Source organism: Fringilla coelebs (genome assembly GCF_963513975.1).
Source record: "Fringilla coelebs genome assembly, chromosome: 7".
Lineage (NCBI taxonomy): Eukaryota > Metazoa > Chordata > Aves > Passeriformes > Fringillidae > Fringilla > Fringilla coelebs.
The window spans coordinates 33,792,823-33,805,787 of record NC_140035.1 but is presented as its reverse complement, the minus strand read 5'-3'; the positions used below and the strand labels follow the sequence as shown (position 1 = coordinate 33,805,787).

General features: G+C 42.0%; 1 protein-coding gene across 4 annotated transcripts in view; it reads left to right on the top strand.

Moving 5' to 3' along the window:
* The first annotated feature begins 6,470 nt into the window (after positions 1-6,470).
* The window catches only part of KANSL1L (KAT8 regulatory NSL complex subunit 1 like), a 56,167-nt gene continuing 49,672 nt past the window's right edge, over positions 6,471-12,965 (top strand). For all 4 annotated transcript variants that reach the window (XR_014616297.1, XM_084209208.1, XM_084209209.1 and 1 more), the window contains exon 1: positions 6,471-7,551. Coding sequence is in view for 3 of the 4 variants with exons in the window: in XM_084209208.1 (XP_084065334.1) it covers positions 6,476-7,551 (1,076 nt within the window). In the remaining variant the exon portion in view is untranslated. The remainder of the gene's footprint in view (positions 7,552-12,965) is intronic.

Below are 12,965 nucleotides of genomic sequence, written 5' to 3'. Positions count from 1 at the left end.
GGTCTGTGTGTGTGTGTATGTGTTTAGGTTTTTTTTTAGGAGGGTTTTTCAGCTCTTTACCCGTGCCGGGCGTTAAGAGGCGGTGCTGTTGGGAGCGGGGAGCGGCGCTGCGCCCTCCCCTCCCACACGCCCTGGCGCGCGGGGGGGTGTCCTCGCGTCAGGCGGGGCCCCGCCAATGGCGGGAGGCCACGCCCCCAGCCCGAGCCACGCCCCCCGGCGCCCCGGATTGGCCGCGCTCCTCCCCCTGAGGAGCGGGGGAGGCCCCGCCCCGCCGCGCTGCGCTTTAGCTGGGCGCGGACTCTTCAAGAGCGGCAGTGTGAGCCGTGGCGGGCGCCGTGCTGTGCGGGGTTGAGGCGGCGCCGGCGCCGGTGCCGCCGCGGAGAACCCGCCGGACGCGGAGGCAAGCGCGGGGCGCGGCGCGGCGGGGCGCCGTGAGGCGGCGGGGGCACGGAGGGGCCGGGCGGCGGTTGGTTCCCGCGGCGGGAGTGGCGGGTGCGCATGCGCGGGGTGGGGGCGGGGCGGGGGTAACGGTCCGTGCGCGCGGCGGGGCGGGGCCGGCGGCCGTGAGGCGGGGGCGGGGCCGGCGGGCTTGCAGGGGTGGGGCCGCTCCGCGCCCGCCCCGCGTGTCCCAGCCGGGATTTAAACCGCGGATGGAAACTTCCCGCTGGGAATTTGCGTGTATCCACCAAGTGCTGTGCCTCTGGGGGACCCCGGACCGGCACCGCCTACAGGGCTGCACGCTTTGGATGGGGTAGTTGGCAGAGCAACTCAGATCCAGGTCCTGCAGCCTGCCTTGAGGGCTCCTCTGTGCTCCTGAGCTAGACTTTCCATCCACTTTTTGCAAAATGAAGCATCTCCCCCCCACAAAAAATAGCACTGACTGAGGTATTCCGAACCTACCCCTCTCTAATGGGAAGCAAGTTTAAAATGGCAATTTTCAATTTCCACTTTGCAATGTGAGACAATTAAAAATCAAATTATTAAAGTATGCCTTTTGTCGAAGGGTAAATACTTCCTTTTTGTGCTAGTTTAATAAAAAGGAAATACTAAAAATTACACCGAAAGCATTCTGTGTGCCTTTGGACTCTCCTGCTGTATTGGTCCATGGTTTGAAATCCTGGGGAATGTTCTGAGGAGCTTAAATTCCAGTCATCTTAATTAGTATCTTAAGAGCTGAGTGGGTCTCATTTAAGACCAGGTTTTATAGACCTCTCTTCAAAGGCTGAAATTCAAAAGGGTCAGTGGAACGTTGATATGGAATTTACAATGAAAGGTACCAGAAAGTATTGCAGATATTCATGTTAGAGCCATATGTGCAACTTTCTTACAGAGGCACCTGTTGTACTACAAAAAGCATTTAACATACTTTAAAAATTACTTCAGATGTTGCTTTGCAAATAAGATGTTATAGACTGAAGAAGAATTAGTTGATGATGTGGTAATATACTTGGAAATTTTATCGATTTTCTCTTCAGAAGCAGATCTGAACAAGGAGGAAAACAAACCTATTCAGATATTTAAATGAGTCATGGATTTTACCATAAGTTAGTACTGATGAGTTCCACTTGAAGTGCCTCCTTTTGGATGTTTTGTATGATTGAAACTTTGGGTGGTCTGCCTTAAATGGAGATCTCTTAGTCTTCAAAGAGAGATCCTTTTCGGGGGGGGATGGTAGTGTGCTGTATTTTGGTGGGGTTTTTTGTTTTGCTTTTTTTTTTTTTTTAAGTAGGAGGAATTTGTGCTTTTATCTTCTGGGGTGTACAAATCACTAGCATGTTTTGTCTGGATAGTTGTGCCTGCACAGTGAGCAGTGCTGAACGTGGAGACTCCCCACTAATCCTGTTTAGCTTTATGGTTTTTTCCCAATCTATTAATAGAACAAAATACTAAAATGTTTAAATACACATTGTGGGTAACTGATCTGCTTTTGAAGTGAAAACAAAAGCTGCCTACTGAAATGATTTTTTTCTCACTCTTAAAGGCTGCTCCCAGGTGTGTTATTAAACATGGGCTTCTTTCCTTTTCCTTTCATACTCCTAACCAGGACATGCCCAGTGGGACCAATATCTTTTATAGGGTCGTTGCTGCAGACTATTCCATGAGAAAATCCACCCTGTGCTATCGAGCTGTTCTTGCTATTCTTAGAAATCACTACCATCCTCTAGGTTTTCCAAAAATTGGGAGGGGTAGTTCAAGGCTGAGGGATGCCTGCCACCAGGCAAGGCTTGCAGAGGCTGGCCAGGCTCAGGTCCCATGTGCTGCACTCTGCTGAGGCAGTGCTGCAGCAGTGCCTGCCTGCCAGAGCACTTTATTTTCGTCCAGTGATTATCAGGAAGGCTGCCCAGGAGGAGCTGGCTGGGGATTACAGGACAAACAGCACAAAGCTGTAGGAAACCAGATTTTGGCAATTGTGCTGCAGTTTGCTTTTGTAGCTGCCCTCTCTTCTGCAGGTTGTCTCTAAGAGGCCTTAATGAAATACAGCGTTTTTGAGCATTCTTGCTGAGATTCATTTTGGGTGTTTCACCAGGGGCTGGCTGCTGTCAGGGACTTTGCTTTGCTTTTGAAATGCCGTCTATAAACAGTGGAAGTTGGCTTATCTGAAACACTGTTAATCTATGAATAAACTGGAAACAGTCATATTCAGTTGAGATGTTGTTTGTAGGCTTCTGAGTTTCAAAACAAAAAGAAATAATCGTAAAAATCTCCTCCTGGTCTCAAGGAATCTTATTATTAAGGAGAAAATTTAAGGTGTTTATGATGAGGAAAAATGACTCAATTTACAAGGAGAGAAGGCTGCTACAGAGGAGCTTTAAAAAGCCTCCTGCAAGTGGAGTTTTATTGTCATTGGAAGCGAAAAGATCACAAACAAAAAAATCCACTAAAAGACCAAGCAATCCTTCCCCCCAAGCAAAAATCCCCCAGAACACTGTCTGCAGTGTTGTGTAACCAAAGTGATAGCGTTATGCAAGGGGGAGAAGAGTCAAAAAGTGAAAGGACTGTAAACAAAAGCTGTGAAGGGAGGGAGTGCCACCCTGTGTGCTGAGTTGTGGCTGGGTTTTGTTGTGTTTCTTTTAATAGGGTGCTGCTAATCACAACATGAAGACGCTAGTTTCAGGATTTAGGCAGATTCTGTTGAGGTAAGCCTGGTAGGGAAAAGGTATGAGGAAGAAGTGTCAAGGAAGGAAAAAGAAATCAGCAGAGGGAGAGGTAGAGGAGCAGGAGCCTGGGGGACTGGGAACCTGTAGCTGCAGTGGTGGAAGGGAGCAGGGTGCAGGTCCTGCTGTGGTAAACTGCAATTCCCAGCTAAATCCTCCTGGGTAATTAAGGCATTAGGGGAGGATAAGCATAAAGTCACCTTAAACATCAGTTCCTTTACTGTGTTTGTCTGGTACTTGTTTCTTCCCTTCCCCAGTACTTATTTAATGTCAGTTTTTCTTCTTACAGTATTTTTTAGTCTGTCAAGTGGAATGTTTATATAGTAGATGAAAAGTGAACTGTTTGCCAGTTTAGCAGAATTTCAGCTGTTCTGGTTTTGAAACCTCTAGTAATACACAATGCAAAAGAAATCTGTGAAATGGTTTACCTATGACAAAAAAGCTTTTCCCAGAAGGAAAATACTTTTCTGGCATAGCATTTTGCAGAACTTGTTTTCCTCCCTCTTTGCCTTTATTTTTTCCCCCCTCCAAGATAGTAGATTTTGCTCTGGAAACTCACTTCCAATATGCTGGAATGAAATAATTTGTGCAGTTTTCTGCCAAAATTAAATAGAATGTGTAAAAATGTAAATTGTATAACTTTTTTCAAGCCAAGTACTTGTACTAAAAATTGTTTATAGTTTTTTTGCAGCAGATACTTTGTTTTGCTCCTGTACCTGTGACATTTTTGTTTATGTGTGTGTGTGTGTACTTGGAGAAATGCTGAGGACTGGACATTGTGGCAGTACCAGCCTAAATTCTTTTTGATGTCACTGTAGTGACATGAGCACACCTGAGTGTCTCACACTGTCTTCAGAGCAGAAACATTGTATGAAATTTCCAGGTTGTTGGGTAAGGGGTTAATTGAGTGATTTCCCTCTTAAAAAGCATTTTACTTATTTTTTTAGCTGCTTTGTAGTTTAAGCATGCTTGGTCAGGCACTCCAAATGAGTGATTTGTCAATGCTCTTTAGTTCAGTGTTTGTGTTCCATATGAGGGTGTTTTGATTCTTCCCCTCTTTTCACTAGAAGAGTTAAAAAGAATTCCCCCAGATTAAAAAAAAAAATTGGTAATGATATTCATTACAATTTTGGAAATTTGAAACTGTACCAAAAGGGTATGTGGTGTTTGAGGGAATATGATGAAGTTAAAACACAGCACTATAAAGTTTTGTGCTGCCACTTCTTTGAATAACCTCCATCTTCATACAGGAATGTGATCCACCTCTCCCAAGTACTTTTTTGCCTGAACAAAAGTGGATGTTTCCTGGGTTTCAGGAGTAGCAACCTGTGCCTGCTAAACCAAACCACTAAAGGAGGTGGATGATAAAGTTGGAACAGTTATAAATACATTGCTAGGTGCATGTAGATACCAGGCTGATGGTGCTTTTCTTGGAGAGCTTCTTGGAATTCTCGGGGAGAGTCAAACACAGGGACTCGTGAGCTCACATTAGCCCCACAGAGGAACTCTTCAGTTCTCTCCCCTTATGTTTTAGCCATGCACAGTTGCTCTGACTTGCTATGGTTATTTGCCATTATGTTAGGGCTGGGGAGGCATTGGTGTCTGAATTCACACTCAGCTGGATTTTCAGATTTGCAGGCCTGCTAGCTTTTACAAGAGGAAAGACAGGAGTCAGCCAGGTGCTGAGAGCATTACTGAGTCACCAGAGCCTTTAGGATTTGGGGCTCCAGTTCTCAACAGTGCATTCCCCTGTCTAATCCCAGAATGGGGTTCTTCCTGAACAGCTGTCCACTGGGAGGACTTTGTGCTGAGCTCCTCTTTAGGCTGAAGTTATTGGCTTATTTATAAAGGTTAAAATCCTGGGGATTGTAATGGTGTCATTTATGATTAGCAATAAGACCACCAAACCTGGTGCCAGTGATGCTAGGAGGGTGATGTGCAGAGATGAAAACCTTGTGGATGAGGTACACATGGAGCAATGAAAGGTGAATAAAGCATAGGGAGAGTGGTAAGGCAGTAGCAGAGCATGTGGCTCTCTATGTTTTGCTTCATGTTTTGAGGGTTAAGGAGCAAGTATCCAAACTGGTATTTCTCAGCTCCCTAGGTTTCCACATCTCACTTTAATGTTTGCACCTTCAGTGTAAAAAACCTGTAGTTATAAACAAGCTAAGGCTTCAGACAGATCTTTTCTTAAGATCCATATGTGGTAGTCTCAGAATCATTGACCCCTTATGGGATCTGTGCATTGAAAGTTGCTGAGCTAGGCAGTTGCTGGGGAGATCAAGGAAACTGGAGACATGAAAAGGAGGACACTGGAAGTGCTGCTCAACTAGTACACAGTTCAACAGAATTTACTGTGGCATTGCTGTGCTGCACTCACTTTTGCTACTGCTCTCATAGGGTTTCTGATTTTGTCTCTAGCTTCTTAATGAAGAAACAGGAACTTACCTTTCAGGCTTCTGCAGGCCATGTTCAAGTAAATCATTCATTTGGTTTATTTGACCATCTAAACAAAGTTGTAAGTACTGTGCAAGTGATTCCTGTGTGGAATAGATACAGTATGACTTGGCAGCACAGCTGCTGACAAGAGGGGGTGAAGGTTGACATTGGTCTTCTGATCCCAAAGTCTGGGAGCCCTTTGTTAATTGGCAAGCCACAAGCACAAGGATTTGTCAAGGAGGACTGTCATTCTCATTTGTTATGAAAAATAATTATATGTATTACACAGACAGTGTCTGATGAATAGAGTGGTATCCAAAGGCACAGGCAAGAATTCTATTTTGGTAAGAAACTTCAGAACTTAGAGTTTTCTATTTTGAAAGCATTAGCTTTGTTGATTGGTTTCTAATGTGTAGTTATAAGAATATATAATAGTTCATCAAATGCTTTCTTTATATAGATTTACAGTAAATAAGTTTCTCACAATAGTACCAGTCACATTGCTCAAGGTCATGTTTTTCAGTTTGGGCAAGGTTAGATGACAGACCTGAACTTTTTGGGTCTTATTTCTCAGACTGATAGAATCAAAAATGAAATGAGGTATGAACAGTTATTCCCCTGAGATGTAAAGGCTTTCATTGCATTTGGAACAGCCTCTGAATGAAATAAAGAAAAAACAGAAAGGGTGTTCTTGTTTGACTTGGGAGGCAACATAGTCTGTGTTCTTTAGATAACGTCCCTTTTTATGGAATTTTTGAATGACGTTGAGAGAATGAAATGCCTAACAGAGTTGTTGTATTTGTACTTTGTCATGAAAATGAGAAAATTTACATGGCCCATGTTATTTTCAGGTTTGCTGTAAACTACCTACCGTAGCTATAATGACACCAGCTCTCAGAGAGGCAACAACAAAAGGTCATGGTATCCACTTGTCACCTTCTTTGTCCTCTAGAGCTATGGAGTCTGATACAGCTTTGTGCATGGAAAATTCCAGAGCAGTGGAAGAGAAGATAAAAGAGGACTCCATCGCACGGATTACTTGCTCAGTCCTGGGGTTCCCCACTGCTGAGCCCAACCTCAGGAATGATATCTTCAGTGTGCAGCATTTTGGTTCCCCACCATCCTCCAAGTGCTATCAGTCTGTCTTGTTAATGAGTACAAATTCTGCATTTAACAACAAAACTGGTAAGCCAACGAAAGCAGGAGAGCCTGGCTGCTCCAAGATGAGAAAGTCATTACATAATGGGGCTGACACATCATATGGTCATATTACTCCCTCAGAACCTGAGCAACAGGTCAAAGGGGCGGTGTTTTCAGAGACCACATCTCCAAACTTGGCAGGAATGCAGAGACTTTCAGGTTCAAGTGTAACTGAATCCAGTAACACAGAAGAAATGCAACTTTTAAATGGTAAATGGTACAAGAAGAATGGGGTTTTGGGTAGGGCTTTGGAAGTCTGCACTGAAACAATAAAAGGGGATTTATTACACCAAATTCTTCACGGGCCTTCAGAAGGGATTTTGAGCTGCACCCAGGAGGAGGTGTATGCTCGCTTACTCCAGTGTGTCACTAAGCAACAAATGGAAATCAGTCGCGCCAAAAGAACTCAGAAGCGTTTACAAATGCTCCTGGCAAAGCACGTTATCAAACACTGTGATCAGCAGCTGAAATGCTTTGTGAAACATCAGCTTCAGAGAATGAAGGTTTTCCATGAGCCAGCTAAATTTTTGAGCAATAGCTCCCTCAGATGCACTGAAGGTTGGCCGGAAAACAGCACAAGTCCTTTGGAGAGTAGTTTGAGTGTGGATGTACAGAACGGAGTTAGCGTCGCACCGGGTGAAATCCGTGGCTTTGCACTTTCTACTGGAGGGCTGCTGTCCCGTGTGGAGAAGGACCTGGACTCTGATGCAACGTGTAGCAGCTCAGATGAAGATGGTGAGGAACAGACTGTGGAAGCGTAAGTGTTAAATTCCTGCTTAGACTCATGTGCTTCTTACTTATAAATCAGGATGGAAGGGTCTAGACCTACAGATTCTATCTTGTGTGAGTAACCTCACTCAGTAGGTAGCCTGACTGAAATCAGCAAGATTGACAATGTGAGCTGGGTTTGGCAGAAAGTAAGAGCTTCTAACTAATGCATTTAAGGGGCAGTTGCATTACTGGCTTGCAAAAAGCTAGAATTTGTACTGCACTCTCTCAGTTTGCATTACATCAATACTGCTAATACTTGAATGGTGCTGTAAATCAAATTGTGATCGCTGGAAATACTTGGGGCCAGAATGGAAATAATTTTAATTTTACTCTGGAGTTATTAGGAATTAGTCAATAGTAGGATCTTGAAATCCACTATGTTGTGATTAAGAGTAAAAATTAAAAATTATCAGCTGATGCAGGTATCAAGCCATCCAGTATTTGATGATTGGTATATTGAAAAAGTTTGGTTCTTTAGCTTGTAATTTTAAAAATATTAATTTACTTCCTGAAGTCACTCTGCAACTGAATGTAGCTAGCAATGGAGTTTTTATTATTGCTGGTATCTTTTTCAGGATGAACCAGAGGGAAATTCATATCATTAACTAGTAGTGTCTTAAGTTGGCAGGAATCCTGTCAATACAAATTACAAATCAATGGTGGGTAAGAGGAGATAGTAAAATTGCTCTCTGACGATGGTACCACCTTTTTTCTTTTATTTTTTTTTTTTTACCTCTACCTTGCTACACTGTTAACACAATCTCTTCAGTCAAGAAATTTTAGACTATTTTATCCCAACAAACCTTAAGGCATGAGTATGCCTTAAGGTTTGTTGGGATAAAATAGTCAGGACTGTGATACGTAGAAGAGAGCTGCACACAAATGCAGCAGCTTGGTGGGAGGTTCATGATACCCACGTTTCTCCTGGGCTCTTATAGATAATCAGGACAGGGTTTGTGTTTACTGGTCTTTCCTTATACCCACTGCTGTTAGAGAGTGTCTAGAAAAAATAAATTAAAAAATACTTAAAAACACTTACTTCCCATTCTGCTTCCTGAAAAGCATAATGCTCAGAAGAAATCAAGTAAGCTTCTGAAACTGGAAGAGCTTTGCCTGTTACATGTTTATAGTTTCAGTTCAGCAAGGTTGTATCAAATCTCTGCTGTGTTCTGCTAAGCACTGTAGGCCTAAAAAACAGAGAAAATGTTTTCATTTTCTTTTATGTGTTGTCAGAATGGTAAATACTGTGCTAAAGTCCAGCCAAAGCATAATGACTTTCCAACTAAGTTAGGAACACCTTCAATATTTGAGTTTGCAAAATAATTATTATTTTGAAATATTTTAATAAAAAACATCATTTGGGCTCTCCCCAGCATAGGAAAATCCACATTCTTCTCTTAACTGATGTACTTGAACTTCTATGTAATAACTCTGCCTCTAGGATTCTTATCTTGTGATTACATGAACTGAAAAAGAAAACTCTTGAGAAATTCTTGAACAGTAGTGGATAATGTAAAACCAAAGTTTTGTGTGGTGGTTTTCTTTTTTCTTCTTGCCAGGGACACTTGAATTTTTAACTCCCCCTGCCAGTCTTTTTCCTTTACTCCTTCTTGTGGCTTTTGGCAGTTCTTTCCATTTAAGGCTTACTCAGATTACTTTGTTGCACTGATGAAACAATCCAGGGAGGATTATTAAGTGCAAACCCATCACCTTTGGCTCAGGAAATCCCCAAACTGCTCTTGCTGGGCGCTGAGGGAATGTTCAGGAGAAGCACTGCTCCCTCCATGCCTGCTCTGGTGTAACATTGTTATCTCAGCTATTGCTGGGAGGCAGGAGAACTGGGTAAGATGATCTGTAGTGTGACTCAGTGTGGCCCTTTATTTTGGCTTGTTTATTCTTCTCCCTTTATGTTCTTACTGCTGAGCAGTTGTTCAGCAGCAGCAGCCTTGCTACATTGGCAGGGAAGGAATCACTGGTGTTTGAGGTGTGCTGCTGGGCCAGCAAGCTCAGGGTTAAAAGTATTGCCTGATTTAAGCAAAAGTCTTGTCTGTGTGCCTATGCTGAGGAAATGCTTGAATTAACATGCAGTGAGGACAGGCTGTCTCTTATTTTAAATTATCATGATCTTCAGCTCAGAATGTTTTTCTTCATTTCTCCAGCCTTCCTGAGATTTGCCTTTGTGGCTAAAATGCTGCCTGTTCTCTTGGAGGTAACAAAGGTAAATCACTTATTCACCAGTTCAGCTGGTGAGAGTTCCTGTTTCCTTGCCACTTTAAGGCCTTCTGTGTTGCCTTTCAAAGAAACAAAGTTAATATCAATTTTTATTTCTGCTGAGTGAACTTATATGCTTTGAATTGCCTTTCTGTCCTTGGGAATTGGCTGTAAGTGCTTTCCAGAAGCAATGGGATCATGGAGGTGAGACAATACTCATTTCCTCACCTGTATGGAAATTTTTATTTTTCATAGTGAGGGCTTTTACTCTGAATTCCTCAGTGATAATCTTCATAATATTTAACTGTAGTTACTATAAGTTCCAAACAATGTAGTGATGAATGGAAAGAATGTTTTGGTTCTGCCCATATCTCAGTGTACTGATTGCATTTAACTTGAGGGTATAATCACGCTGGTGACTGATCACTGTTGTGCCTGTGGTGTTTCTCATTCTTTTTGTGGGGGAGGAGGTATCAATCCAGTGTGCAAGGCAGGGAGGAACCTGCAGTTACCATGTCTACCTGAAAACAGTCTGTTCCCCATCAGGAGGGAGAAGTTGATTCCAGCTCCAACTCTTCATGCTACATAACAAACCTGGAGTTATTTTTAGCCTTTTGAACCTGTTCATTCTCATTATCCAGAATAGAGTTTTTCCCAATTAGTATTGACATAAGCTCTTCTGAGCTGTATCTCAATGCTTTGTGGCTCAAGTAAGATTGTCTTTATCCATCTATTTCAATACCTTTGTTGTTCAGTTGCAAATAGCTGTTGTAAGATATTTAAGCCATTGTTCCTGCATTACATAGATTCTATCCTCAAGACAAGAGAGATCCTTGGTTTGCTGGTGAAGGCAATTCACAGTACTTAACAAACTTCTGTAGCTCCTAGAGTAATTGGAAAGGCTCATCTCATTTCAGGAGTTTAATCAAAACATATTTTATTCTTTTGAGAGTCTACTAAAAAGAAATATGAAAAAAAACATTGGCTATCTTCTGGACCTTTGTCATTTTGCTGCTACTGTCAGCTCATTAATGTCTTTAACCTGTCAGTTTCCATAGCACCACATTTCCAGCAGTAATTTTTGCTGTATTTTAGGACATTCCATCCTTTGGGCATAGGAAATTCTCTCAGAGGATGTGGTAGTCCTTCTCTGTAGTTTCTCAAAGGCAGCTTTTAGGTGCTGCTCTCTGGCTCACTGTAAGGTGTTAGAAACCAGAGCAGACAGAGTACTCAAGGAAGGCAGCACAAAGCTGACCATGAGTAATTCCTTTAGGGTTTCATAACTATCACTTGATTTGCAACACAGACCACATTTCATCAGCTGAATTTACTTGAAACTTGTTGATCTTTGTGGTTCATGAAGATGAAAGATTATACATAGAAATAGTCATAGATTTCAAACAAGGTGAATTGGACGATGATGTGAGCTCAAAAGTTTTGCAGCAACACAGCTCCACTCTGGGAGCAGTGTGTATCCTGCTAGGCCAACTCTTCATTCTTATTGATGTATTTTGTGTCTGTTCCTGGTGTGGTAGGATATACCATGTACCACTAAGAACTCTGATGCTCAGGTAGTCATTTGGGAAACCTTTAAAGTTGCAGAGTGCAGTTTTTCTTCTATGTATACTACATGAGTAATCTTCCAGAATCAAAAGATAAATCACTGTGGTTCTTTGAAGAAACAGCTGCTCACTCCATCAAACAGTAGTACATGCATCTAATCAATTAGACAGAAAACCTGCTTGCAGTAATATTTCTGCAAAATAAGTAGCTCTTTGTACTCATGACAAATCCTGTGCCTTGTTTTCCCAGTTCTCCTTTCCCAAATACAATCCTTTTGCATCATTTGGTGGGATTTTCTCTCTGAAATGTTTTCATGCCTTTCCCTCTGATTTTGAAAGACATGTTTTACTGATTATCCTCCAGCAACCTCAAGCCTGACGAAGAGGCTCTGTTACATTTTTCCATGCCCACAGGATTTGTTGTGCCTGGAAACTTTTATAATGAATGTGAAGAGATAGTAAATCTTTCTCTTTTTTTTCCTCTCCTTTATTTTTTTCCCCCTTAGATTGCTAGTTGCAAAGAGAAGATGGGAAATCTGCTTTTAGTACAAACATGTGATGAGGAGGGGAGCATTAAGCAGAGAAAATACAGGAAGGAAGAAAACATTATGACTAGTATCTCCAGATCTAATCTGTTTGTTCTAGATTATTTTCCATTTTTCCTCGCATTTTTTCTTGCGGCTAACTGAGCAACATCAGTGCAGTTCTGCAGGCCTGGCTATACATGGCACACTGCTTAAGGGACAGGGTTTATTGCAAGTCTTGGAGCCACGTTACAAAGGGAGGCTGTTTGTTTTTGCAAGGTCAGGTACTAATTTTGCCACACTGAGCTGTAATTTCACTTCATGCCTGATATGAGAATTGAATTATGAGTTTGGGAAGGGGAAGAAAAGAGTCTGCCAGGACAAAATGCTGCTCTTAGGCACAAACCCTCTCTTGTTTCCTGGTTTTAACACCTTTTTAGTTTATAAGTCCAGGAAATGTCATATTTGCATAGAAGATTAATATGAGGGCTTTTGAATAAGTATAAATTCACTGGTGTAAACAATATGCTGATTTAAGAATGTTTTATATGTTGCTTTTTCAAGAACTCCATTTTCTCAATTCTTGGCTCTTATCACTAGGATGTGGGAGGAGAATGAAAGAAAAGATAGCTTTACATTACCTTCTGTTTTAACTCTCAGGATACATATATTATCTCAGAATATATTTAACCTCACTTGGTTGGGTTTCCATAAGATGAATTAATAACTTCTTCAGGGTCCCACATGCATTTATTGTTTTGCCTCAGAGCCCTCACTGCAGCAATAAAAACGTGTTGTTGAGCAGGACTTTGTTCTCACAATACCAGAGTAATGCTCCTTTGAGTGGGGATCCTGATTTCTAACCTGTAATTACATTAATATTTTTGCAGCTGCTGAAGGCAGGCTGAAAGGTTTTAGTGAAAGGCAGGAGGTTTAACAGGTTTTAACCTGCAAGGGAAACTTGGAGCTGGGAATCTCAAATCTTTTCAGTTAGATGGGTGTTGAATTCATATTAAATAAAAACTTGGCATTACTCTTCTTAATAACTTTTTAATACACAGTCAAGATAGTGTAGTAGAATGGCAAATCTAATAAGCAGGCAC